We start from the raw sequence: 25,667 nt of genomic DNA on the forward strand, positions 1-25,667 counted from the left end.
TTAGTCAGAAAACCTCAAGTATTGAGCTTAGATTTATAAAATTGTCTTAAGCACAACTTTTTTTAAATTTCCACGTGGCATCAAAACATATTGGGCTTCGACTTCTTGTTGATTTGAAGGCCAAATAATTCAAGCATTGAACCTTTAAGGTTGTTGGATGGTGAAACCCTAACATGTTTAAAATGAGCACTTGCATTAATGAAAAGTTAGATGGGTTGAAAACCTAATTACTCAATATGTTTTTCCCTTTGATAATGGAGAACTTACTTCATTGATGTTTGGTATGTCATTTATTTTCAATGGATTTAAGAGCCCTTTGATAATGGAGAATTTACTTCATTGATGTTTGGTATGTCATTTATTTTCAATGGATTTAAGAGCCTTTGTGATAGGCAAATGATTTATTTTAGTGAATACCAATGTGAATTGATGCTCGTGATAGACCTACTTAACCATATGATAGTTTTGTTGACTTTTGGCATCCAAACAATCTAATTCATTCTATGATTAATTGATGATAATTGATCAGTCATTTTTTCTTAAATTGTGTCCTAAAGGGTTCACAAGAATGGGAACCTTATCCAATCTCAATGATGGTATAGATTTGAGGGAGCTTCCAACATTGTCCTTTTGGAAATAGTATTGTTTGTACATCCTCTACATTATATTTTTTTGAGGGATTGGTCATAGATGTGACACCTAATGTGATGTTGAGGCATTGGTGAATATTAGTAGGCCATCTTATGCATTCATATTATGTAGAGATTGTCTTTTGTGCTTGATCTTCTAGAGTTGATATTTCATGTTATATTCTTCATTTGCAATTATATTTTGTACTCATATTTTAGAGGTATAAATTTTAGAAAATCGCTAGAGTTTGGATTTACTTTGTAAGAGCAAAGGAGCATTTGACATTGAAAAAAGTTGTGGAAGACAACTTGGAGATGGGTTCAAAAATTATAGTGGTGGAATCAACAATTAATTCCAAGCTTGCAACTAATGGTAGTAATGAATACCAATGACATGGTCGATGGATTCTCTTAGAAAGAAGTAACCTTCATGTTACACTTGCATCAAGATTCTTTCAAATAGAGGGATGTGACTTCATTGAGATTGTTACTTTAATGGTCTATGATTTTGAGGTACATGTGAGGGATTAACATGTTCACAATTTAATAATAATACTTTATGGGTTGTTAAATTTACCACGAGCTTGGTATTTCAAGATCAATGAGTTGAGAAGTATGAATATTTTTATCCTATCTCCAATATACATTATCCACATGCCATGGTCTTACTTGAAGATGTGATTATCTTTGCAAAATGTCTTGAATAACTATTGATGTGGTACCTAAAGATTTTTGTTTATGATGTTGATTTTAGGGGTATTGGAGTTTTACTAGTCATTGTTGATGTTTTCCTTGTTCTTAGTTATTTCAAAGTTCAACGAGCTACAATGATCCAAGGTTACATCCTTCCAACTCCATACAACATCATTGTTCTTTGAAACCTTTAGTAAAATGAATGTTCAATATGAACAAGATGTAACTCAATTACCTTTTTGAGTAATGATTACTTGATTGGTAAGATGTATGGCCCTATACATGTGGAAGTGACTCTCACGTATGCTTACAGAGTAGGTACAAGTTAAAGTCATGGTGGGGTATGCTACTAGCACTTTGGAGACCAGATTTGCATGTCGCAAATTTCGAGGGAAGAAAACATTCATCTAGTAGAGGGAATGTCAACTTTTGATGTTACTCCAAAAATATTTTCACTTCGTCAAGAGACATGGATGACTCAATTTGAGAGGATGTTTAACCTTGGATACAGTACTAACATAGCACACTTACAAGGTTGTTATCCTACATGTCATGATGATTAACCCATTGGAAGCATACAACGTGGAAGACATTTGTTAGATTGGGAGAGGTACCTACCTAGGAGAATAACCCATTGGAAGCATTCAACGTGGAAGACATTTGCTAGATTGGGAGAGGTACCTACCCAAGGGAATAACCCATTGGAAGCATACAACGTGGAAGACATTTGCTAGATTGGGAGAGGTACCTACCTAGGAGAATAACCCATTGGAAGCATACAACGTGGAAGACATTTGATAGATTGGGAGAGGTACCTACCTAGGAGAATAAACACTAGACAGTTGGCCCTCAAAGTCTAAGACCATATAGCATACACCTTAGAGGTTGAATACTTGGCTAAGGTCTAGGGTTTACTTGTGTGCACCTAGTCTATGTTTAAAGAACATTTATTAAAGTATTAATTATTCTATCTTTGTAATTTGCCTCGATGATTTCTTATAGATACAATCTAGTTTGAACAATGTAAACCTTAGAGTAAGACATGAACACATGAATGCTATAGGAGTGATTTCTTATAGATACAATCTAGGCTTGAACAATGTAAACCTTAGAGTAAGACATGAACACATGAATGCTATAGGAGTGAAGACCAAGAGCTTGCGTGATGCAAGCTAGGAGAACCTCCTAAAATACTTGTGTGATGCAAGTGGAACATTAAAGGTGGACTCGGTTTGATGCTATCTTTTGTTAAGCTCTTGGAGCCAATAAGTAGCTTGGTGTGATGCATTGCTAGTTTCTTGTTGATGGTGGATGCCCTAGCTAAGGTTTGGATACAATTGGAATGTCATAGCATATGATAAGCAGATAGGACATGTCCCAACGTGTCGTGCACTGATATTATGTACTTGTATCTTTATTATTTTTTGAAATAAAAGTGTACCCTTGTTGTCCAGATATTCTGGACTGCAAATCTAAAATCAGATGAGTGATTGGAGACTTCCACAGTTAATCATATTGTAGAGATTTCTGAAATAACAGATCACACATATTACAGAGTGTTATTCTGGAAATCTCTACAATAAAATCAGACAAGTTTATCAAGTTAATGAGTAATTTATAAGGTTGTTTGATATTCTAGTTTACTATGAATAGTTGGACAAAGTGTAATATATGCTACGGTAATTAATATTTCAGATTTAGAGATATGCTAGAAAGTTCGCATGAAACAGATTCAGAAAGCCTCAAGTATTCAACGTGAGGTGAAATTCCTGAATTGTCTTGAGCACGAGGTTTCTGAAATTTCCGCATAAACCTATTATGACCTTTAAAACCATGAAACTTTTTCCCAATAAATGTTTTCTCCATTGCTCCAAAGAATTTAGTAACAAAATTTACGTTTTCCAGGTAGTGATTTAGGCCAACCCACAATAAAGCCTACCCTCCTCGAGGCAAGAAGTGAGCTAATAAAATTTTACCATTAGTCTCCATGCTAGAGAGAATTCGGAACAAGGGTTGGGTCATTGAAATTGTCTTGCTACACACTGACACAGCCGTTATAGACCCCTCCCAAGCCAAAGACAGAACATGGACACCGGATATGATGTGAAATTATGTTGCAGCTCACCAGATCAAATCAAAATCGACCTGTAATTTTACACAAGAATTTCATCTTAAGCCTACATCAATATTCTATCACAGACACTAGGCAAGATGTGGAATTATGTTGCAGCTCACCAAATCAAAGCAAAATCGACCTGTAATTTTACACAAGAATTTCATCTTAAGCTTGCATATCATGCACCATATGCTATCACAGACATTAGGCAAAATTGAGTTATTCCCGAGACTGAATTGAGATCTAAACCCAGCCTCGGAAAACGACAATGGTATTTTTTATAAGAAATATCAGGTACATTTGCAAATGTCTCGCAATATCATCTCAGGATCAGATATAAATGACACATACCAAACATCAATGAAGTAAATTCCCCTTCAAATATTATGCGAATCCCTTCAATTTCTCTTAAGCATACATATCATGCACCATATGCTATCACAGACATTAGGCAAAATTGAGTTATTCCCGATACTAAATTGAGATCTAAACCCAGCCTCGGAAAACGACAATGGTATTTTTTATAAGAAATATCAGGTACATTTGCAAATGTCTCGCAATATCATCTCAGGATCAGATATAAATGACACATACCAAACATCAATGAAGTAAATTCCCCTTCAAATATTATGCGAATCCCTTCAATTTCGCTAACTTTCAGACTCTAGCCAGTATTGCTTATTAATAACATAGGGCACAAGGTTTGCATATTTTGTTAAATAATTTTGCAAGAACTACCTATATCTTGCTAACATTTCATTATGCATGGTATCAAGTATCAAGTATCCATCCAACTCTGCCCATAGTATTCATATCTGTCATTCTGTAGCCTAACCTACAATGGTCCCTTGTGTTCGTGTAAACAAAAGCCCTGCAAGGTACGGACTAAAGAAACAATTCTGATTAAGATCTTGATCTAAAGAAAGCCTTGCAAAGCATGTCTTGATTAAATATAGATTGAATTATCTGAAATATCACATGTGATATAAGGCACAAGGTAAATGTTATGAACCATCTCATTTCCTGTGTTTCGATCTTGTACAATTGCTAAAGGTTGGAGGGGGGGACAGGGTGCAGGGAGAGGCAAGAAAACTGCTTCTTAAATGCAATATCCATGTTCCTGAAGTGGTCAAAAGACATAGTAGATCAGACTTGAATAAAAACTCCTCCTACATGAAGTCTTAAAGAATAAACAGGGCCACAAGTGATATTTAAGAGTCATAGCAAGGATTACAATATATGCTACGTTGCTTCAACAAATATGACGCGACCATCAATAACGAACTAAAGAATTTGATTGTTCAAATAAATCCAAATACCAATCTTCATACGAAGTATGCAACCTCCACCACGACTGAGCAGAATTGGAATATAAGATCTGCATAAGCAAGTTCCATTATCTAGTAATCTACATTTCAACTACAGAACACAGACACAAAATTTTGAAACTACAGAAAAGACCATGTCATGAAATCTTCATAATTGAGCTTCAGATGCAGAGGGAGTCGGTTTTGGATTGAGCAATGGCTGAAGTGCTTTGACAACAATACTCATGTTAGGACGAAAATCTGCTTCATACTGCACACACAATGCCGCAACAGCAGCCATCTGCCATACAAAGACAGTAAAAAATTTAGAAGCAACTATAGCTGGCCATGAATCCAACTTCTGGGCCACTGACCGGCTGATTTGAGAAGAGAAACCTCTCCCTCCGTTCTATTTATCAATAAACTTACAAAAGCATCTGCCCATCATGAATATTAAAAATAAAATAAAATAAAATAAAAATAAAAGCTGCACACCTTTGCAACAGCCTTTGGAGGATATTCACTCTTCAACTTGGGATCAACACACTGCTTTACTTTGTCTTCACTCAATCTTGGAGTTGCCTGTATACAGCATAAACCATAAAAATCAAACTGGTGGATGTATTCGATTCTAAACTCAGCATGCACAACAAAAGCTGTCACAAATATCAGCTAAAGGATTTATGTAAAGACATCTAGAGAAAAATTAAGCTGGATGAATAGACGATGCATATACAACTGCAAACCAACAAACTCAGAGAAAGTTTTGCTGCATCATTAAAATGCACCCAAAACTTACGTTGATGCCAAACTCAGCATATAAATTGTTTTCAGCAAAGCTTGACAATTATCATTTATCATATATCATACAAGATTACAAAATCGAAAGCAGTAAGTCTTACCCAAGTAACAAGGCTTTGTTGTCCCCTAGGCATTGTATGGTCCACAGGCTTCCTTCCTGTCAAAAGTTCAAGGAGAACCACTCCAAAGCTATATACATCACTCTTCTGAGTCAACTGACCTGTCATGGCATATCTAAAAGAACAATGCAAATGCAATTGTCAATAGTACATTCTTGAAGAGATGAAACTCATAATCAAAAGACTTCAGAAAAGAAGAATAAAAAGAAGCAGCATCCAAAATTGTGCCGAAACACTAATTTCATTATCCTGTTATGTTCACAGACCCTATTCTATATATTTGCGGGTGTTTTTTCCAGCATTCCTTTGATCTTCCAGCCAAAAGTAATATCAATAACTACTTAGATAGGGAATACAAACCGGATGATCATGATTTTCCTCCACGAGGTGAACCAAGTAACTCTTATCTCATGACACAAAATAGCTAGCTTCCTAGATTAGCTAATCTGGATTCCGCACACTAACTAAACGTAGAAAGCATAATTTTTGGTATGCTGTTATGTACTTTCAATGAGCTTTTGGTCTATGCATGCTGAAACCCTGCCTCTGGGTAAGAATAATGACATTATATTGAGGTCAACAGGTGACTCAATTGTGAATGGGATCTCTGTAAACTGGCTTACAATTAGAGAATACATGAGTTATTTCCTATTTAAATACAGATACAAAATAGAAAATATAAGCTTAAATCAGGACACAACAACCATCTCCACTTTGTGAATTGCTAGCCAACAACTATTTAGTATAGTTTTAAAGGGTCAATTGTCCATTTCCGAAATCTATTTCATGCCACTGATGCACATCTCAAAAAGGAGAATCACAGGAGGCCTTCAAAACACAGTACAAGAGCATAGGCAAGCATACAGATGGGCATGAATATAGCAGCAAATGTGCCAATTCAAATACTCAAAAACCTGGGAAAGGAATTAAATGTTTATATTGTGGCAAGAAACGGCACAAAGGCCAGTTTGTACATTTTTCTTTGAGATCTGCTTTTGCTGTGTTTAGCTCTTAGGCCGTAGCTTATATTAGTAATTTACATTCCAGATCGTGGTTTATATAGGAGTCATTATTGCACTCCCACATTGTATTGGTGCTGTTGTACACAGCAGTCCCATTGACCTACTTTTGCAGTGATTCATTGAAAATTAATAAAATTATCTTATCTCTCTTCTTGTTTTCTGTCTATGTTCTTGTGCGTAAATCTGACAGGGCATATATGAAAATATCATAGAAAATAGCACTTATAAGAGCATAAGACACTCTCAAGAGAACATGAACAACTGAATATGTTTATTTGCTGATATTGTCATTTGGGTCAGATATGTTCTCCCCTGTGCACCTTTGCAATGAACCTCTGGACAATATTCGCCAATTCATGCAATAATAATCCAAATAATCCAATATATGCAAAAATAACCAATGACAAATCAAATACATATATAATTAATCTAAAATTCAAGTGTTATTCGATAAGTACAAACTCTTGTATACAACGCCAAACAATTATTGATGAGTCCCAATGTTCCACCAAGTTTCCAAGATGTGGGGCGAGGGAGTGGGGATACGCATGAGCGGCCTATGCAAAATCTCCACACCAATTTTTAGGAAGCGTGGCGGGACGTCGGGGTCTTAAAACTTATAAATATAAAAATATATGATATATCATTGAAATTTTAATATTTATAATGTAACTGTCTTTATCGCTATATAATATATAACACTTACATCATGAAGGATAAATGATAAATCGATGAATCATATAACTGAAGTCTTAAACAAATTTAAAACGAAAAACACGATATCATATAATCATACATCATACATGTAAGTTTGTAAATGTACAGTGTAACTACTAACATTGTACAATGAAAATAAATGTTTAAAGTTTAAACCATATTGAAGTTCCAACTATGAATATTGAAATAAAAATCAAGTCTGATACATCAAGAGTAAAATTTTTAGAGTCAAGACTCAAGTCTAATATATCATATATCAAGATTCAAATCAAATTTTATAGAGTCAAGACTCAAGTCTAATATATCATATATCAAGATTCAAAATAAGCTGAAGTCTGAAACAGAAAAGCAAATACGTTAATAACATAAAAACATATCAAATCATAAATCATAAATGAGCATAATTGCTCAAGGTAATGCCCCGATAGCCTCTACATCCAACTGCTGCATGAATAAATTAGGATCAACCATGTCACCATCTGAATCAAAATCACTTGCATTCTCAAAAGTGGCACACCAACCAACCCCATCTCTGTCTCATCAAGTCTCTCGAGAGGATGTGTCTTGGCAATGGCAGGCCGTGTTCAGCGAGAGGACAACTGAGCATAGTGATATCATGAAAAGATGAAACAATGTGAAATGAACATTGAAAATAAAGTTTAAACACTTCCTGGTTCATAAAAATTAGGATTCTTTTGTTTCATTAAAAAAATTGCGATTTTTGTCTAGGGAAACGACCCCTCATGACTCTTTTCACTTAGGAAATGGAGGATTCGACCCTGAAAATCGAGGAAACACCCCCTTACAAGTTTCTGTGTATACCCTTCTTTTTTGGAGCATGGGGAAATGACCCCCAATCGTCCCCAAGTCCCCAGAGCGCAAGGGAGCTATGAAACTCGACCCCTAGGTGGCGGGACGCCACCCCATGGAACACTGTTGATGACCCTATTGGGTGGATGATCCTCTCTTACTTATCGTAAACGACTAGGTCCATTATAATTAATAAGGTCAACAAGTCAATATTTTAGAATAGGTTTGCACATTCATAACAAGTCCCCTCCCGCAAAAAGGCCTTTCCTTCTTCCAAGGGGCAACTCTGGTGGGTACCTTCTTTTGCATCATGAATACTAAGTGATGGGTCTTGAACTTGGATGTTTGTTGCAAATGTAAACAATGATTTATGGTTCAATTCAAAATTGTCCATGACATGATCCACTAAGGATATCTTCAAATACCTTAGCATGTTTCTTGAGCAATTTCAAGTGGGTACATTTTCGATGCAAAAGGTTCTTCCACTATGTTGAGGGCATAGAATTTGGAATTGATTCCACTGGCCACTCTCTTGGCTATCTTCGCCATTTTGTGTGAGCCAATGTAACACAAGTATGTGTACCCAACCCTTAGTTACACATTCCAGACTAGAACACCATGTACATACCCAAGATGATCCATACATCTCCTATCTTCGAGTATGCATAGAGGTGACATATTCCCTTGAGGGATAAGCACCCACTTGTGACAACCTTTTTGAGGATAACTTCAAGCAATAAAATAAAAAGTAAATTAAAAAATAAAAATAATTTTAAAAAAAAAAGTAGAATCAAAGTTAAGAGATGTCTTGTGAAGCATATTGTAATGGGAGCTCTACTCAGCTAGAGGTTTCCCCCCAAAGAGGTAAGTAAACATTGCTTTCATCAACAAAGGTATTGCTAATTGTAGTATTTTGGTTCTCCTACAATCACCTATTCTTATTATAATTTACAATATTTGCTCTAATTCTTGCTATAATCCATTATTTTTGCTTTGAATCTTCTATTTTGCTACTAAGAAACACCACAAGTGGTAGTAGAGCATTTTTCCAAGCCATGTATTTTAGAGAATCTTTTTTAGGCTAGAGATGTATTCTAATGTCTCTAAATAGCATAATGATCTATCATGTGGTAGTTTGCATCAAGGAAGGATACACACAAGAAATACAAGTGGTTTCACCCAGTTGGACACACTTGTAACCCCTGTTGGCACCCATTCGAGTAGTACCACATCAAATAGCACCTATATATAGAATATCACTTCCATGTATCCTTGGGTATATTAGAAGTCCCCTAAGTTACCCAAAATCGGCTTTAGATAAGCCAATCAACCATTGTGTTGCTATAGTGCACAAGATTGGTGCTTGGGAAAGTTACTCTTTAGTATTTGGGGATCCAAGTAGTGTGGCTGAGGGTATAGTCAAGCCTCCTTAGTTGTTAACCTCAGATATTGGATCAACTAATCTTGTCCACACTCTTATTTGAGACCTATCTCAATCGAATCCTTGCATCGAGCTAATTGTCATGTTACCACTCTCTAGCCATTCTTTTTGGCAAACTCACCCACATCACTATCAAGAACCTATCTCAAAAGACCCAAGACACAACATTGATCATATTGGTATCAATCCTTTTTTTGTGGACCCACATCCCTATGGCTACCACTCAAGGAGTGGATCTCTCCAACAAAATCTCCACTTTAGAAACTCTATGTGATGAGTTGCAATACAAGATAGACTGCAACCACTCTATGCTCAACAAAATCTTGATGACATCTCTGATAAGCTAGCCACCTTGGAGTCTTTTCCCAACCAAATGTCCAAACTCATGGTGATGCATAATCTAATCCTAACTTAAAAATCCTTGGATTATAAATGGTCCAACCTAAGGAATTAGCTCAACTAGTTGTCACCAATGTTGTTGGGCATTTGGCTAGTTCTATGCCAACCTAGTTCAAATCCCCCAAGGTCAAGCTCATTAGTCTACAATGTACACCAATTGATTTACTAGGGATGTCATCCACAAATGTGAGGAAGCATCTCTTGGGTTTTCGTACAAGGTTTTCCTTGGAAAAAAATAAAGGGTTTCAAGACAAGATGTATTAATTAGGAATTAAGTAAGCCTTAACCCAATGCTAGTTGGTTGTATAGATAATTGTCTCTCATGAGATGTGAGTTTTGTATCTCAATTTTGTATTGGGTATGTTGTCGCACAAAGTGTCTAGGCACCGCGACAACGCTTAGAGTAAGGGTTGTCACTCTTGATCCTTAATCACTCCGTTTAGACTCTCTCCTAGGCAAGTCATGGGGGGTAGTCCCTAAGGTAAATGGATGAGAAATCATGTGGAAGCTCTAGGAGATTTTAATGATGGGCAACTTTAACAAATGTAGAATAAGTCTCGGTCAATTAAAATAGATGGATTAATAATTCTACTTATCATATGGATTAATAATTCTACTGAGTGTTGGTATAATTCTACTTATCATATGTCAGCGAAAATGACTCCATTCCAAGCTTTGTATGGATATGAACCCCCAAAATGGAAGGATCTAGCTACCGTCCGGATAAATCTACCTGTTGTTAAAAACCAACTAGAAGAAACCCAAAAAATCGTCCAAACCCTAAAAGAAAACTTGCATAATGCAAGGAACTGTATGAAGCAACAAGCGGACCGAAACAGAACCGAAAGAGTATTTGAAGTCAAAGAACGGGTATTTGTCAAACTCCAACCATACAAACAGTTGTCCTTGAAACAAAAAGGAAAAAATAAATTGGCACCGAAGTTATATGGACCATATCAGATCAATAAAACGATCAGCCAAGTTGCATATAGTTTAAGTCTTCCGGATAAAAGTCGTTCACAACGTCTTCCATGTTTCATGCCTTAAAAGGGCGTTGGGCTACCATCAATCAGCGCAAACAATGCTTCCATCCCTAGATGATGAAGGAAAGGTCATTTTAGAACTACAAGGTATCTTATCTACCAGAGAAAGGAAGCTTCGATCTCGTGTAATCAAGGAATACTTGATCAAGTGGAAGGACTTACCAAAAGAAGAAGCTTCTTGGGAGACTGAAGCGTTTCGTCAACAACATCCATCGTTACGTATGCTTTGAGGACAAAGCATCTTTTGGGAGGAAGGCAATGTTATATAAAAATTTAGCATCTTGTAAACAAATTAGTTAATTAGGGCAGAGGGCATGATCAAAGATCATGCCCATCACCAATAGGCACGTAGGGATGTATTTAAGCCCGTGCCTCTCAGCTTGTAAATTATCTATTCAATAATTAATAAAATATATTGTTATCATGGTTGTCAATTGCTAATTCGTGTGTTCCATAGAAAATCATTTGAACTGAAAGGAGAAGAAGTACAAAGTGATGGGAAATCATTATGTAGTGATGTGCAGATTGCATGAAAGATAAGGGATGATGAAAATGCTTCAAAACAAACAGAAGATAGTGTTACTTCGGATGGTTAAACAATGGATTGCAGCCATGAAGGTGTGAACGAGAATGAACTTCCATATCCTAGTGATGATGGAACAAGTAGAAGGCCAAAAATTGGAGGTAGACAAGATGCACAAGAAGTTTATTTCCCTTTGTTGTATGTTGTTTTAAACTCTTTTGCAACCTCGTTTGATGAAGAGGAATACAAATATGAGTTTCAAAACATACTCATGCTGATTTCTTTAAAAGTTGCCCCTACAATGGAACTAGATATATCCAAATTAGTCCATCAATGGAAATACAATTTTGGCCGGTGCATTTGTTTTTTTGACGTAAAGATTGCATTGTGTAAAAACAGCCATGAGGGTTCAATCTGAAAGTAAGAGGGATTGCGTATGAAACTTTATAGGTTAAGGTAGGCCCCACAAGCTTACTGCTTATAAGGCAGTTCAGGAAGAAAACAAGAGCATATTTGACTCCACATGTAGAACGTTGTTTGCTGGCTGTTATGACCAAAAAAAGCATTAGCCCTCCGAATCATTGTACCAATTATTTTGTTGCGAGTAGAGAGGTGTGGTCATAAATGAGAAATCAGATCTAACTCAGGTAATTGCAAACTCAAACATGGATTGCTATTGCTGGTTTGAAGCTAAAAAATCAGCTGAACTACAAAAACAGGTGCAGGGCGATGGAAAATCATTATGTGGTGATGTGCAAATTGTACGACTCACGAGGGAGAAGATGATGAGAATGCTTTAAAAGGAGTGGGAGATGGTATTGACTCAGGTGGTAAGTAAGTGGAGTGCAAGCCTGAAGGTGTGGAAGAGGGACTTCCACACTCCAGTGATGAGGGAACAAGTATAACACAGATGGGAGTAAATAACCAAGTAGTACAATAGGCTATTTTGCTGTGATGTATGTTGTTGTAAGCTCTTTTGCACCCTAGTTGATGAATAAAAATCAGGGAAAGACGAGTGTAAATGAGCACACACAGTGATTTCATAGAAAGTCATTCCTACAGTGAAGCTAGATATATCCAGGTTAGTACCATCCATGGCAATATATTTGGCCAATGGATTGGCAAGTTGGACATAAAGATTGGGGTGTATAAAAAATGACACAAAGGTTTCTGTTTGCAAGTAAGAGGGATCACATTGACATGACTCTTTACAGATCAACGTGAGCCCCAAAGGTCTACGACTAGCACTTATAAGGTAGCTCCTAAAGAAAACGGGAAATATATTTGACACCATATGTAAAAATTTGTGTAGTTCCTCCATAGGGTTTAAGTAAAAAGAAAAAGACATATTGCCTATCCATGCCCCATGGTTACTAACTTCGCTACAGCCATCAAAGTTAGGGATGGGAATCTTCTCCATTAGCCTCTGATTTATGTGGTCCCCTCCTTCGTTAACTCAATTTCCTTGGTTGTCTCCGTTAAGAGTTGGCATATAATAATGGTCATATAATGAAGTTGCAACGTCGTTGAAGTTAGTAATCAGTGACTTATATCACATCATAGAAAGAGTTACTTTAGATTAGGTTAAAGCTTAACTGAGCTATGTTAGATTAGGTTAAAGCTTAACTAATAAAGTGGGTGTGCGGGATTTTGGTGCAGGGCATTGTCTCTTTATATTTATTGACGTCCATACCATACTGTAGATGAACCAAGAATATTACTCAGCTTTTACAATAATATAGTTTTCATTCATTGTCCACATTCTTGTGTGTAAAACTCTCATGTTATTGGAGCAACAGTGAATAGACAAAGCCAGGTACGAAGTGAAGAGCCTAAGGACTGCTACATATGAGAGACAGACCAAGCGACTACACACACAAGTCAAGCAATGGACATAAGAGGAAAGCAAACCAAATGATAACAAAGATAAATTTTATTTGCAAACTGAATTTCTGATTTATTACAATGTGTTTGGAATAGAGAAGGTAGAGTTACAAACTAGTTGCATTGTGTGGCAGTTGTAGATATTATTCATGGAAGAATTGGACACATTGTTGTAAGGAGACTACCTAAGTTGCACAAAACGTTTTGGAGTTTCCAAAACGGGTACATTTAGAAACGTCACCTCTCAAAAAAGGAAACGTCGGCTGAAACGTCATATATGTATATATAAAAATATATATATGAATAAATAAGTGAATAACACATTATCTTGCAAGAAAAAAGGGAATAAGACCCATAGATGACAATTTAAAAGGAAAAACAAGTCTATATTAACTCTAATAGATGATTACATGACGGTCGAGTTTCAGCCAAGTTTAGGAGTTTCGGGTACGGATACTGGTACAGCCTGAAACGCCAGGTTCTTTGAAGTTTCAGGCAACATGGGAGACTACCCACTGCGGGGTATTGTTTGACATTTCAACAGTTTGTAAAGAAACCAAGATCAGTGAAGGAATGTGTGGTCTGACAAAGTCTCTGTGGTTTTGAGAAAGAGAAATATGTAAATCCAAATCGAACATTGAATCACTGTTATTGTGTGGGAGCATAGGGATATTTCTATCAAAATAAAAGGTTTATATGCAATCTCGTGACAAGCCACCATGCCATTACAACGTAAAGAGATTGCATGTTGACTACACTCAAAATTAACATCCGATGATGTTGTAGCTACTTTGAAAACTCCCAGTAAGTTGCAAACTGTGGAATCCCATGAGAAATTAGAAAAGTGTTATACTAAGAGAAGAGATATCAAAGAGTAGGGTCTCACCATGAGTCAAAGAATCTTCTCAGTTAGCAAATGGTTGACAAATTGAAGACAAGGTTTATGCCCCCGGGACATAACTGAAGGAGATAACGAGATGGGATATGAAGTGATACTTAGATCTGCCAAAAGATAATAGAAACATATGCCTACAGTTGTAGTAAGTCAACCTATAGCACTTAGAGCCGCAAAAGATAATAGAAACATATGCCCAGAGTTGTAAGAAGTAGACCTATAGCAGAGGATACCAAATACCAAACAAAGATTGAGGTAACATGTGAAGAATCCACGTTCATTTCTAAGTTGTTGTAAATGCCCCACGTCACAGTATGAAAATGACTGAAAATGCGAAAACGGGTACCAAACACCTTAGAAACATAGTTGACCATACCGTATAGCATATCCAAATTTGAAAACACCGTATGATAAAGCCAACGACATTTACAGGGCATTTTGGCCATTTCCAATGAAATTTCAAGCAACTTTTTGTAAGTTTCTATGCCCAACCAAGTGCCCATTAGGGCTGTCAGACCCATAGGGAAATTTCACCCATCTATGACAATAACCTTTTCAGACAAAACAGAGATAGGAGATCGAGCTATTATGAGTTTGCCACCTTGGTAATCAATGGTAATGATAAATTCTTAAAGTAAAACATAGAAAGGGTAAGATAAAAGAGAATGTCAAGTTGACATTCTCCTCTATCTTTGCTCTTTTATCTTATCTTTTCTATCCTTTTACTTAGATTTTTCACATTACCATTGGTTGTTTCAAGATGTTTAAGAGTGGTTTCTTTGTCTTACCTTCTCTAGTTGACATTCTCCTTTATCTTACCTTTTCTATCATTTTACTTGAATTTTTAACATTACCATTAATTGTTTCAGGATGTTTGAGAGTGGTTCCATCCTCATCAAGCTTCATAGGGAGAATGTAGACTTTCATATCCTATTCAGAATTTAGGAGAGTTGACAGCTTTCAAAATTTCAGAGTTGGCATGATTACAGTGTTTCCACTCAATTCTATCATGTATGAGCAAAGGGATTGGCATGTATGAGCATATGGGATTGGCACTAGTCAAGACCACTAAGCAAAGGGATTTTGCATCATGTAATCACCTATGAGAGTTAATCTAGACATGAGTTTCCTTCTAAAATGTCATTTATGTTTATCATTCTCATTTTTATTGGTTATTTTCCTGCAAGATTATGTGTTATTTTAAAATTTAATTAAAAAAGAAAATCACAAAAAACTATGTATCTATATTTTTCGTATTTTGCATATACCATGTTTCCCCCACATACCCATTTTTTTTGGGTGGGGGGGGAGGGGGGGAGGGTCATGTTTCCACGTATTCCCATTTCAGAAACTTGTACATATTCCACATTTTGTGGAACATAGGCTCATTGAGAGAGTCACCCAGATGTCGCGAATATGCTCGTCAAGGTGTTGATCCTATGGATATGTCGTGTTATGTCGTGAGGTTGGATTGTCAGAACCTAGCATGTCAAAATATAAAGGGGATATTACAATTAGGTTAAAGAGATTATACGTTCTTGTGTGAAGATTTGTCTTGTGCCACTATGGAGGTGTGGAAACATCAAGAATGTCAAAACCATGATGCCATTAAGTGCAAAGGAGATTATGAATTCAAGAAATCAATTCGTTGTGTAAATGTTGTGAAGACAAAGTCATAGTTCTAGCAAAGAAGCCTCCCAGGTAAGGTCCTGTTAGCATGCAGCAAGGAAGAAATGAGGAAATTTGACGGGTGTCAGAATTTTTTTGCTTTTTGCATTATAATTGCATATTTATCAATTTAAGGGTGATGGACAGTAGAATGACAGATAGCAGAGAGTCTAATGTCAATGTCCTTTGGAATCAAATATATAGGCATTTGTGTTATTCACATCTTTACCTTCTTATGAGGTTTAAGATGGTTGATGGCCTACCTAACATGCAGAAGTCGGAAGGGAGATATATGACATGCTCAGATTGAAAGCAACACTAGTCGGAAGGGAGATATATGACATGCTCAGATTGAAAGCAACACTAGTCGGAAAGGAGATGTATGACATGCTTAGAATGAAAGCGGCACAAAGAAGTTATTGTCATGGGAGTTTTACATGTTGAAGTTTGCGGTCTAACAGCAACACCATCATTATCAAGTGCAGGTATTTTCTGTTTCTTGTTGATGATTTTCTGTAAAAAAAATGGGTCTTCTTTTTTAACAAAGATAGATGCATTAAATGTTGATGAAATTCAAGGCACAGGTGGAGAAATCATGTTGTCAGAAATTAAGTGTTTTCCAGTTCTATTATGGAGATCAACCTATTATGTTCATAGATTTTATACGAAAGGAGTCCTAAGAGAGAGGTGATGGTGGAAGGTGAAGGAATATAGTAGACATAATGAAAAAGATGTTTCAAGGTAAAACAGTTCTAGATGAATGTTGGACCGAAGCAAGGAATAGGTAATATATTCGTTGAAATGGAGTCATGATTATTGCAGGCTTTAGAGACATGATTCATGATTTTCGTCACACTTACCTAGGTGTAGAAGAGGACAACTTCTTGAAGTTGAAATCAGCTTTTAGATCTTTGGTATATGGGTTGCAATATTCAGCCAACGTTGACTCTCATCTGACTGAATTGTTAGCTTGATCAAGTGGTTTTATGCTAACATCAGCCATACCGGTTATACATCATGCAGTCGACATTTTTGTTTATTTGGTGAGAACTTAAAAATATGCTTGTTGGCGTGAATTTCAATGTTATGCCGCTGACAACTTTGACACAGTTCGTCCAGACAAGTTTGTATTATGAGACAAACAATTGTTTCCTGACCATTAAGGGAGGGTGTTATAATTAGTATATACTATATAATAATAGTCATACAATAGTTGAGTTGTGCCATGTCATAAATAGAGTTGTGTTAGCTTTGGTTAGGGATTAACTAACAAAGTGGTCATATCGGATTTTGGCATGGGACATTGTCTCTCTTATATGCATTGGCATCCAACTGAATTGTTAGCGATTGATCAAGTGGCTGGTCAGGTGGTTAATGCCACATTAGCCATACGGGCTATACATCATATAGTCAACATTTCCGTTTATTTGGCGATAAATATGCTTTTTAGTGTGAATTTCAAAGTCGCGTTGCTACGTCCGCTTGGGGTAGCTCAATTGGCAATGGCCGTGGAAATGAAGTCTCACAAGACCGGAAGTCTTGGGTTCAAATCTTGTGCTATCCCCCCAATCGGGGTGAGAAATTGGACATGATGAATATGTAGTCCTACCAAGCTTACAACAAAAAAATTCGCGCTGCTGACATCTTTGCCACATTTGGTCCAGACATGTTTGTATTATGAGACAAACAAATGTTTCCCATATGACTATTAAGGGAGGGTGTTATAGCCAGTGTATAATAATAGTCATACAATAAAGTTGGAAGGTACTTTATATTAGTAATTGAGTTGTCATGTGTCATAATTAGAGTCGTTGGCTTTGCCTAGAACTGAAAAAGTGGTTGTGGAGGATTTTGGTATGGGACATCGTATCTCTTATATGCATTGGCATCCACACCATACCATAGATAAACCACGCATATCATTTTCTCTTTTAACATATTACAGTTTGCATCAATGTTATTAGAATTTAGAACCGAACCGGCCATCAAACTGGTCAACCCCCCAAACAGGGAACCTGTCCAGAACCAGAAAAAATCATAGAAAAAACTCATCAAGCAAATATAGGGCCTAAGGTTGAATATTAGGCTGACCCGCTCATGTATTAATATTATTGTTTTTCTAAATTTGCGTTTGTAGGTTCCTTGGTTGCATTGCACAGAATTGGACGGTTCTCACCAAAATCCCACATCCCTTGCTGGAATTTGTCCCTCGGCTCAGGCTAAATTGTAGAGTGAAATAAGGAATCAATTGACGCCAGAATTGAGAACAGTATTGAAAGTCATAGGCCTCATACCAGTGATGCAACTATTTCATTCATCTTTTACATAAGAGGAGCCACGTAAATTTTCCAATACAAGGCAGTCTCTGGCTGGGAGAAAATCATGAAGACTAGAAAGAAATAGTTTATATGAGGAAACACACTAGCTGAAGTCGGGTTACACAGCACCCAGATTGCTACTCTTAGATGAAACAAGAAGTGAAGGCTTCATCTAAGAGAACATTTGCATGTGAGAACATGCACTTTCACACTTAATTAACTTTGTGAAAGATGCATTTATCTCAATAGGTGATGACAACTACTAAAGATGAAAAAATATTCATATAGATACTCTACAGAACATTGTGATATCCCAATTTGGATTTATCTTACTACCCTGCTTTCTTATGCTGATTGATTTGTGTGTTCCCCAGGCAATCATTTACTGCACTTTAATGGAAGGGCCGGATATAAAGTTTCTTGTACTGCACTTATTGTACATGTGGTTGTCTGTTTTCCTTCCATCATTACTGTTGATTTCCTAGGAATTCCTTGGAGAATTTAAATGACAGTATGGACTCTGGAGTGAACCAAGCCCTGAAAACACTAATATTGGACAGAAGGGAAGGAGGAAATGGGAATATCAAAGAATACTATTGGAGGAGACCTCGTAATTGAAGGAAGCAAGCTAGACATCATGATCATGAAGGAAACCCTTTTGGGGAAACTGTAATAGAAGAAGAGACTGTGTTTTACACACAAGAATGTGGACAGAGAATGCAAACCAATGTTATCTGAACTCCACTGGAATTGGTGGAACCGGCTGGTCCAACCATTTTGATGCCTAAACCAGTCCGACTGGAAAGGGCAAGTTTGGTACTGAACCAGACTTTTTTCACCAAACCGGCTGGTTTTGTATGGAACCGTCCAGTTCTGTACAATGCAACCAAGGAACCTACAACCGCAAATTTAGAAAAGCAATAATATTAATACATTAGCAGGCCAGCCTAATATTCAACCTTAGGGCCCTACTAATGCTATGTAATCCCACAGCCCTTGCTGGAACCTGTCCCTCTTGGCTCAGGCTAAATTGTGGAGTGAAATAAGGAATCAATTGACACCAGAAATGAGAACAGTATTGAAAGTCATAGGCCTGATACCAGTGATGCAACTATTTCATTCATCTTTTACATAAGAGGGGCACGTAAATTTTCCAATACAAGGAAGTCTCTGGCTGGGAGAAAATCATGAAGACTAGAAAGAAATAGTTTATATGAGGAAACACACTAGCTGAAGTCGGGTTACACAGCACCCAGATTGCTACTCTGTATACCAGGGCAGAGACAATGTAATGAATAAAAATTCAAATCAGAAATTGTCGAGCACAACCAACTGAATCAAAATATCAGCTAAACAGAAGTATTTCTTCAAAACTAGTAACTAAATCTCTATCAAACTAATTTCACAAGAGAGAATGGACAGAACGTGGCTGCATATCATATATAAAACATAATAGATGCTCAATAGCAATTTCCTAGTAATTATAGAAAGATGCTGCAATACTATACTAAGTCTACAAGTTAAAGCATTACTCAGGAGCGTGATAGCCAAAAGTTCCCAGAACACGAGTGGAATGAAGTCGGGCAGCCATGTCAGGAGCTTGATTTGAAAGATTAAAATCAGCAATTTTGGCTGCAAAGTCGTCAAAAAGAAGAACATTGCTAGATCTAATATCGCGGTGGATGATATGAGGTTGAGCTTTCTCATGAAGATACTCAAGCCCTTTCGCTGCACCCACAGCAATTTTCACCCTTTGTATCCAGTCAAGAACTGGGCCTGGTTGAGCACCCTGCACTCCTTTCCTTCCTGCGTGGAATAGATGATGAGTTTTCAATAAGCCAAATACTGTCTCTGATATATGGAAGCAAAGAAAGAAAAGGAGTACGTAACTAAACTACAAACCATTCATATTGCAGAGAAAACATGCACATAAGGAAACAGAAAATTCTAAGAATAGCATTTATACCATGTAAAATGTCATGTAAGGAACCCATAGTTGCAAACTCATAAGCTAAAATGCGTTGATTTGCATCAACATAATAGCCCACCAATTCAACAACATGCTCATGTTTCAGCCTGGAAACCATTGATACCTACATTTTCAAAGAAAAGGGGTAAGAAAGAAATTTTGATATGCATATAAACAAGTGAAGAACATTCCAAGACTACAAATATAACAGTTCAAAAAGAAAAACAAAAAATAGAACGTTGACCCAAGCTACTGCTATTAGTTAATCAGAAACAAATTTATTTAATTATTTAAGTATATATTCCTAAAATTTCTCTTCATCAGTATACCTGCGCCAGAAAATCAGAATCAGACTCTTGCTGGCTGCTAGTATCCAATTTCTTAATTGCTGCAGCCTTGCCATTACTTAGAGTCGCATAATAAACCCTTCCATATGATCCTTCTCCAATCAAAGATTTGGGCCCAAAATTATCTGTTGCTTCCTTTAATTCCTCAAGTGACAAACTAGGTGCTTCAATAGGTAAAACCTTCTGTGGAGCACCATTATTCACTGGTTGAGGCTTGGATTCTCCTTGGTTTCCTGAAAGATCACAAACCCGGTAGCTATTTAGCTTTAACTTCTAATGATTTAAAATCCATATGAAATATTTTAATCGATGGACAAAAGATTAGATATAACCGGAGCAGTAACCAAACTTTTCATTCATATCATCTCATTAACATGTAATGCAACCCCGACATTAAAATAAACTCTTCAAAAACAAAATGACAATTTATTTGTTTTATATAAATATTAATAAATCAGTCATGAACCTGCAGGAGCATAAATGTTTGTTGAGTTTACTTAATAATCCAAAAAGCTGGGAAAGCATAAATATTTCATGAGCTTAAAGAAAACCACCACTCTGTTGCATTGTATTTTAAACAATAAGCATGTGATCAGCTTGGCACTTTCAGAAGATTACACCCATATCAAGCTTTGCAATGTAACTTCTTAAAGAAGTATTATTTTGTACACAAGCTGACAATAATCAATGGATATCTGCTTCCATACATCAGAAGACAGAACTCCTCAACCACTTGGTTTATTGACAAAAAGATTACAAGCACAAAGCATATGAACAATCCTATCCTTTTAAACATGAGGAGGAGACTGACAAGACAGAAATCCCATTGTATAAAGGGCACCATATCCCAAGATTATAGAGAAATTCACCAAGAAGTTAAATGCTTGATTTCAAATAGCATCCTAGAAGTGATAGCTGAAAGACATCTTTTTCTTTTGTCTCCTGGTGGCAACTTGCTTCAATCCCAGTAACAAGATTGCAAGGCCAAGGCCACTCAAATTTTCAGGCCACTTGCAGTATGACAAGAACCGAGTTAAATCAGCTAACCAAAAGAAGGAATTTCCTGATCACAGGAAAAGCTGCAAGTGTTCAGTGTTATCAGGACTGGACCAAACGAGTCTGAACCAGTCGGTCCAACTGTTTTGAGGCAAAAACCCGTTCAGACGTGTGACTTCTGGTTCAGTAAAGCTACGTAGAACACAGCTAGTGGAGATTTTTTTTTTTTTGCTGGGCGCTTTTACTTAAATTTTGAACATTACCATGAAATGACTCAAGATGTTGGAGAGTGGTCCCGACCTCATTGGAATTCATATGGAGAAAGTAGAATTTTAGATCTCACTCAAAATCTAGCAGACTTAACAGTTTTTCAGGATTTCAAGATTGGGGGGATTGCAATGTTTCAGTTGGATTTTGTCATGTATGAAGGTATCGAACTAGCATTTAATCAAGACCACCAATCCCTCTATGTACCTTGATGTTAGTGGCATTGTTTGTTGAACTCCTCTATCATGATCCTACTAAAAATGTACACACCACTCAAACAAAATCTTGAATTGACATACTAAGCATTTTATTGATGACGAAGAATCCCAATATAGGATAATATTTTGATGATATGTAGGTATTTGTTGTAGCATGAATTTTTTTGGATGCTAAGGGCCATCTAGGTCTTTTTTATGTATCTTCGGTCCAAATATGGATTGCACTGACTGTTATTTTGGTTGTGCACCCTTACATGCTCTATAAATGAGAACTTTTGCTTATTTGTGTATAAATGGTTGGTATAAAATTTGAATAATTTGTGTTTTTATTTGACCAGTTTTTTGGTCCAGTATTTTTACAGGTTTTCATCTGGTTCTGACCGGTTCCCGGTCCAAGAGGTCTACTGGTTCGATGGCTGGTCCAGTTCTGATAACATTGCCAGTGCTGCAAAGGGTGTAGAATAGCATAAGCTTGGTAAGGGGAGGGGTCTTCTGAGATTAAAAAATGTTGACTTATGAATTATCAGTGTGCAAACAATGCAGTGTTCTATCTTCGATAAACTATGAAGAAAAGCTAAAGGTCAAAGATGAACTCGACACAAGATTTTTCTCTAGACATTTGCGGCAAAGCTTAATCTAAATAAATGTAAGTGCAAAACATAAAGTAAAGTCCAGATTGAAAGTGTGCACAGAATTCTAGATGGAAAAAATCTCTAACAAGACTCTCTCGGGAATAAGTTTTGGAAGGGATGTTTATGAGCCTCAAATTTGGGTGAGCAATGGATCAAATAAAAATAAAACTGTTAAAATGGCATGCCAAGTGAATCTATATCTCAGGAAGGTTTGATGTAAACTTAGAAATATTACAAATTCAGCATATCCATAAGTCTTCTAGTTGGAAATCAAATAGAAATATGGGTCAATAGAAAGGATCACAGAAGATTAATTAGTCAGATAGAAAGCACCAGGAAAGTCCAAGTGATTGTTTGCGAGATTGTTATGTGCATAGGAAGAATGGGCAGTTATGTTTTGAAAGATGTGGAGAACAAAGCAGAAGTTGATCAGAGTACCAACAGGACTATTGGCAAGCACAGCTATCTTTCAGTCTGCATAGATTGATCAAACACCGCAACTTGGGCCACAGTAAAACAGAACAACCACCTTGCCATGACAGACCAGTACAACAAGAACACTCTTTTACAAAAATCCAGCCGTGTCAGATAGAAGCTAAAGACAGGCAAAAAGCTACATCACGAATGGAATTGCAACACATTAAAAAGTAGCACTAACTAAAAAATACTTCAACAATTAAGAAAAAACATGATAACACTTATGAATCTAGTAATAAGCCACTATAGCATAGATCCATCTAAACTGGAGAATCAAGAGGCATTCAGGACTAAACTGGATCTATGCTAGTTTAATTTTTTTAATTATTTTTGTATGTGAATGATCAGCTCACTCTTTCTTTCTCTTTTTTTTCGTTTTTTTAATAGGTTGGACTTCAATTTTTTTCCAATATAGTTTATTAGCATTCAGATGTATATAACACATCTACCCAGGCTATAAGAGCAACTCACTTCTCTCTGTGAAATTAAAACAAACTGAACAACCATACCATGAAATGCAAATGCCATAAACATGAAGGATTTCTCAATTTGTACAACCTACAGTCAAAACAAGCTAATACAAAACTGTGGCCCAGATGATAACGATGTAGGATACAACACAGGAGTTTGATCTCATGAAAGCACAAGGAAAAGAGAATATACTAATTTTTATCTAAAACCTCACTAAGGAGATTTATAAGGGTACATGACACATATATAACAGAGAAGGATGATCAGATAATCAATCAAGGCAGCTCATACAGTCAGTCTTGAGTACAGTGACCTAAAATTGAATCTTGATCTTTCACCATGATAACTGTGACCCCACATAATCATGTCACTAGATCTGCAAATCAAAATGCAAAAGGGAATATTAGGCCACTATTTACCCAAGTTTACTTTCATTGTCTACGAATGTGGTTTCCAAGTTGCCCACAAGGAAAGTTCCTATGAAAGTGGCTGTTAGAGAGCACATAAAAACTAGGGAGAGCCATATTACATGTCGCTGAAGAACCATATTAAAATTCAAGGATTATAAATAAGAAGTCATGACTCCTTGCGTAAGAATATATGTTTTCACTGTATTATAAAACTAAACCCAAAAAGTTGTAAAGTATTTTTTAACTCAAGGGCAGTAACAAAAAGGTTCAGCCCATGCAGAAAAATGAGGAGCAAGGTCTCCTCCAAGATGGCAAGTCTCTGTCTGGCAATGCGGCTTTAAACCAAGTGATAATCGCTCTCCCTGGATATTTCCATTCTGTTTAGCTTGTTCTAAGGTTAGCAAGGACTCAGCCTCAACCTAGAAAGGTCAACAAATCTATATGATCTCAGTATGTCAAAAAGAAGTTTCAACTATAGACACTATCATCACCTTAATCATAGGAAGCATCACATACAACAATCAACATATCAAAATTAGCCAAAACAAAATTTACCCCGCACTCATAGATATCAAGATGCCAAGTCAACTTGTTTCCAAAGATATATTGAAAACCGTAATTGAAGAAGTCCTCATCAAATGAGGCACAATACAATCTCAAAGGAAATTAACTTCAAGTGGATTGAACCCTCCACAATTAGACAATATTGCTCAAACATTCAAAATATCATCATCTTATTTCCTTATTTAGCACAACTTCCAACAATTCATTAATTGGTGACTAAAGGGCCACATGTCTCACCAACACAGATCTTCTATAGAAAATATACTTTGTTCTCTATTCTCAATGTAATTCTGATTTGGTTCCAAGCCTGGCATGTTTGCTTCTGGTGTGAAGACCAAGACTCAATCAATGGATTCAAAGAACCATTATTTAATTGCCAGCAATATACCAACCTCTAAAAGTCTAAATGGTTAATCCCAGGCCATTGACTTTGTATCTTCAATGGAGATCTACATATTCCAAGTTAAATATTCCTAAAAATCTATATTTATTCCTTGTTACGGATGGTTCAATTTCACTGTCTATCTTCTTAAACAGTGCCAGGCAGTTATAATTCCAACTGCATCACATTCACAATAATTTATTCCACATCTCATCAATATTTTATAGCTGCTAGCAAATTATTTTCAAAGCGGCTACAATTTGTACACTTTATATGGATCTCAATGTGTTAAAATTGGCAACTAGGGCCAAACTCCACCTTGGACAGCTCAAATGATTGGAAATGATATTTTTGTTGGCTTCTTCTTTGCGAGAGGTGTAGGATTGATCTAAAGATCATCTCATTCTGGAACAAATTGTCAGGTCGGCCAGCAATCTAATGTAGGCTCAGAAGCCCAAAAGTCATGTCTCTTCACCCTCAATGTTGCATATAAATAGGAACATCTACCTCATTTGGACATTCATCATCACACACATATTTTTCTCTCCT

The 25,667-nt window shown here is 36.5% G+C and overlaps 1 protein-coding gene across 2 annotated transcripts in view; it reads right to left on the bottom strand.

Moving 5' to 3' along the window:
• Positions 1-4,380: 4,380 nt before the first annotated feature.
• The window catches only part of LOC149254448 (protein CYTOSOLIC ABA RECEPTOR KINASE 7-like), a 39,960-nt gene continuing 18,673 nt past the window's right edge, over positions 4,381-25,667 (bottom strand). Inside the window, exons 3-9 of one of the 2 annotated variants that reach the window (XR_016267165.1) lie at positions 20,684-20,934; positions 20,352-20,478; positions 19,918-20,191; positions 5,648-5,780; positions 5,241-5,327; positions 4,758-5,046; positions 4,381-4,558 (exon numbers count right to left, since the gene is read on the bottom strand). Coding sequence is in view for 1 of the 2 variants with exons in the window: in XM_089460159.1 (XP_089316285.1) it covers positions 4,915-5,046; positions 5,241-5,327; positions 5,648-5,780; positions 19,918-20,191; positions 20,352-20,478; positions 20,684-20,934 (1,004 nt within the window). In the remaining variant the exon portion in view is untranslated. Of the gene's footprint in view, positions 4,559-4,590; positions 5,047-5,240; positions 5,328-5,647; positions 5,781-19,917; positions 20,192-20,351; positions 20,479-20,683; positions 20,935-25,667 lie in introns of those variants that run through there. The other variant, XM_089460159.1, reaches the window with a different exon arrangement.

This window comes from Pinus tabuliformis, chromosome 7 (assembly GCF_031772625.1).
Source record: "Pinus tabuliformis cultivar Carrire ecotype Pingquan chromosome 7, CPIR1, whole genome shotgun sequence".
NCBI classification, from domain to species: Eukaryota; Viridiplantae; Streptophyta; class Pinopsida; order Pinales; family Pinaceae; genus Pinus; species Pinus tabuliformis.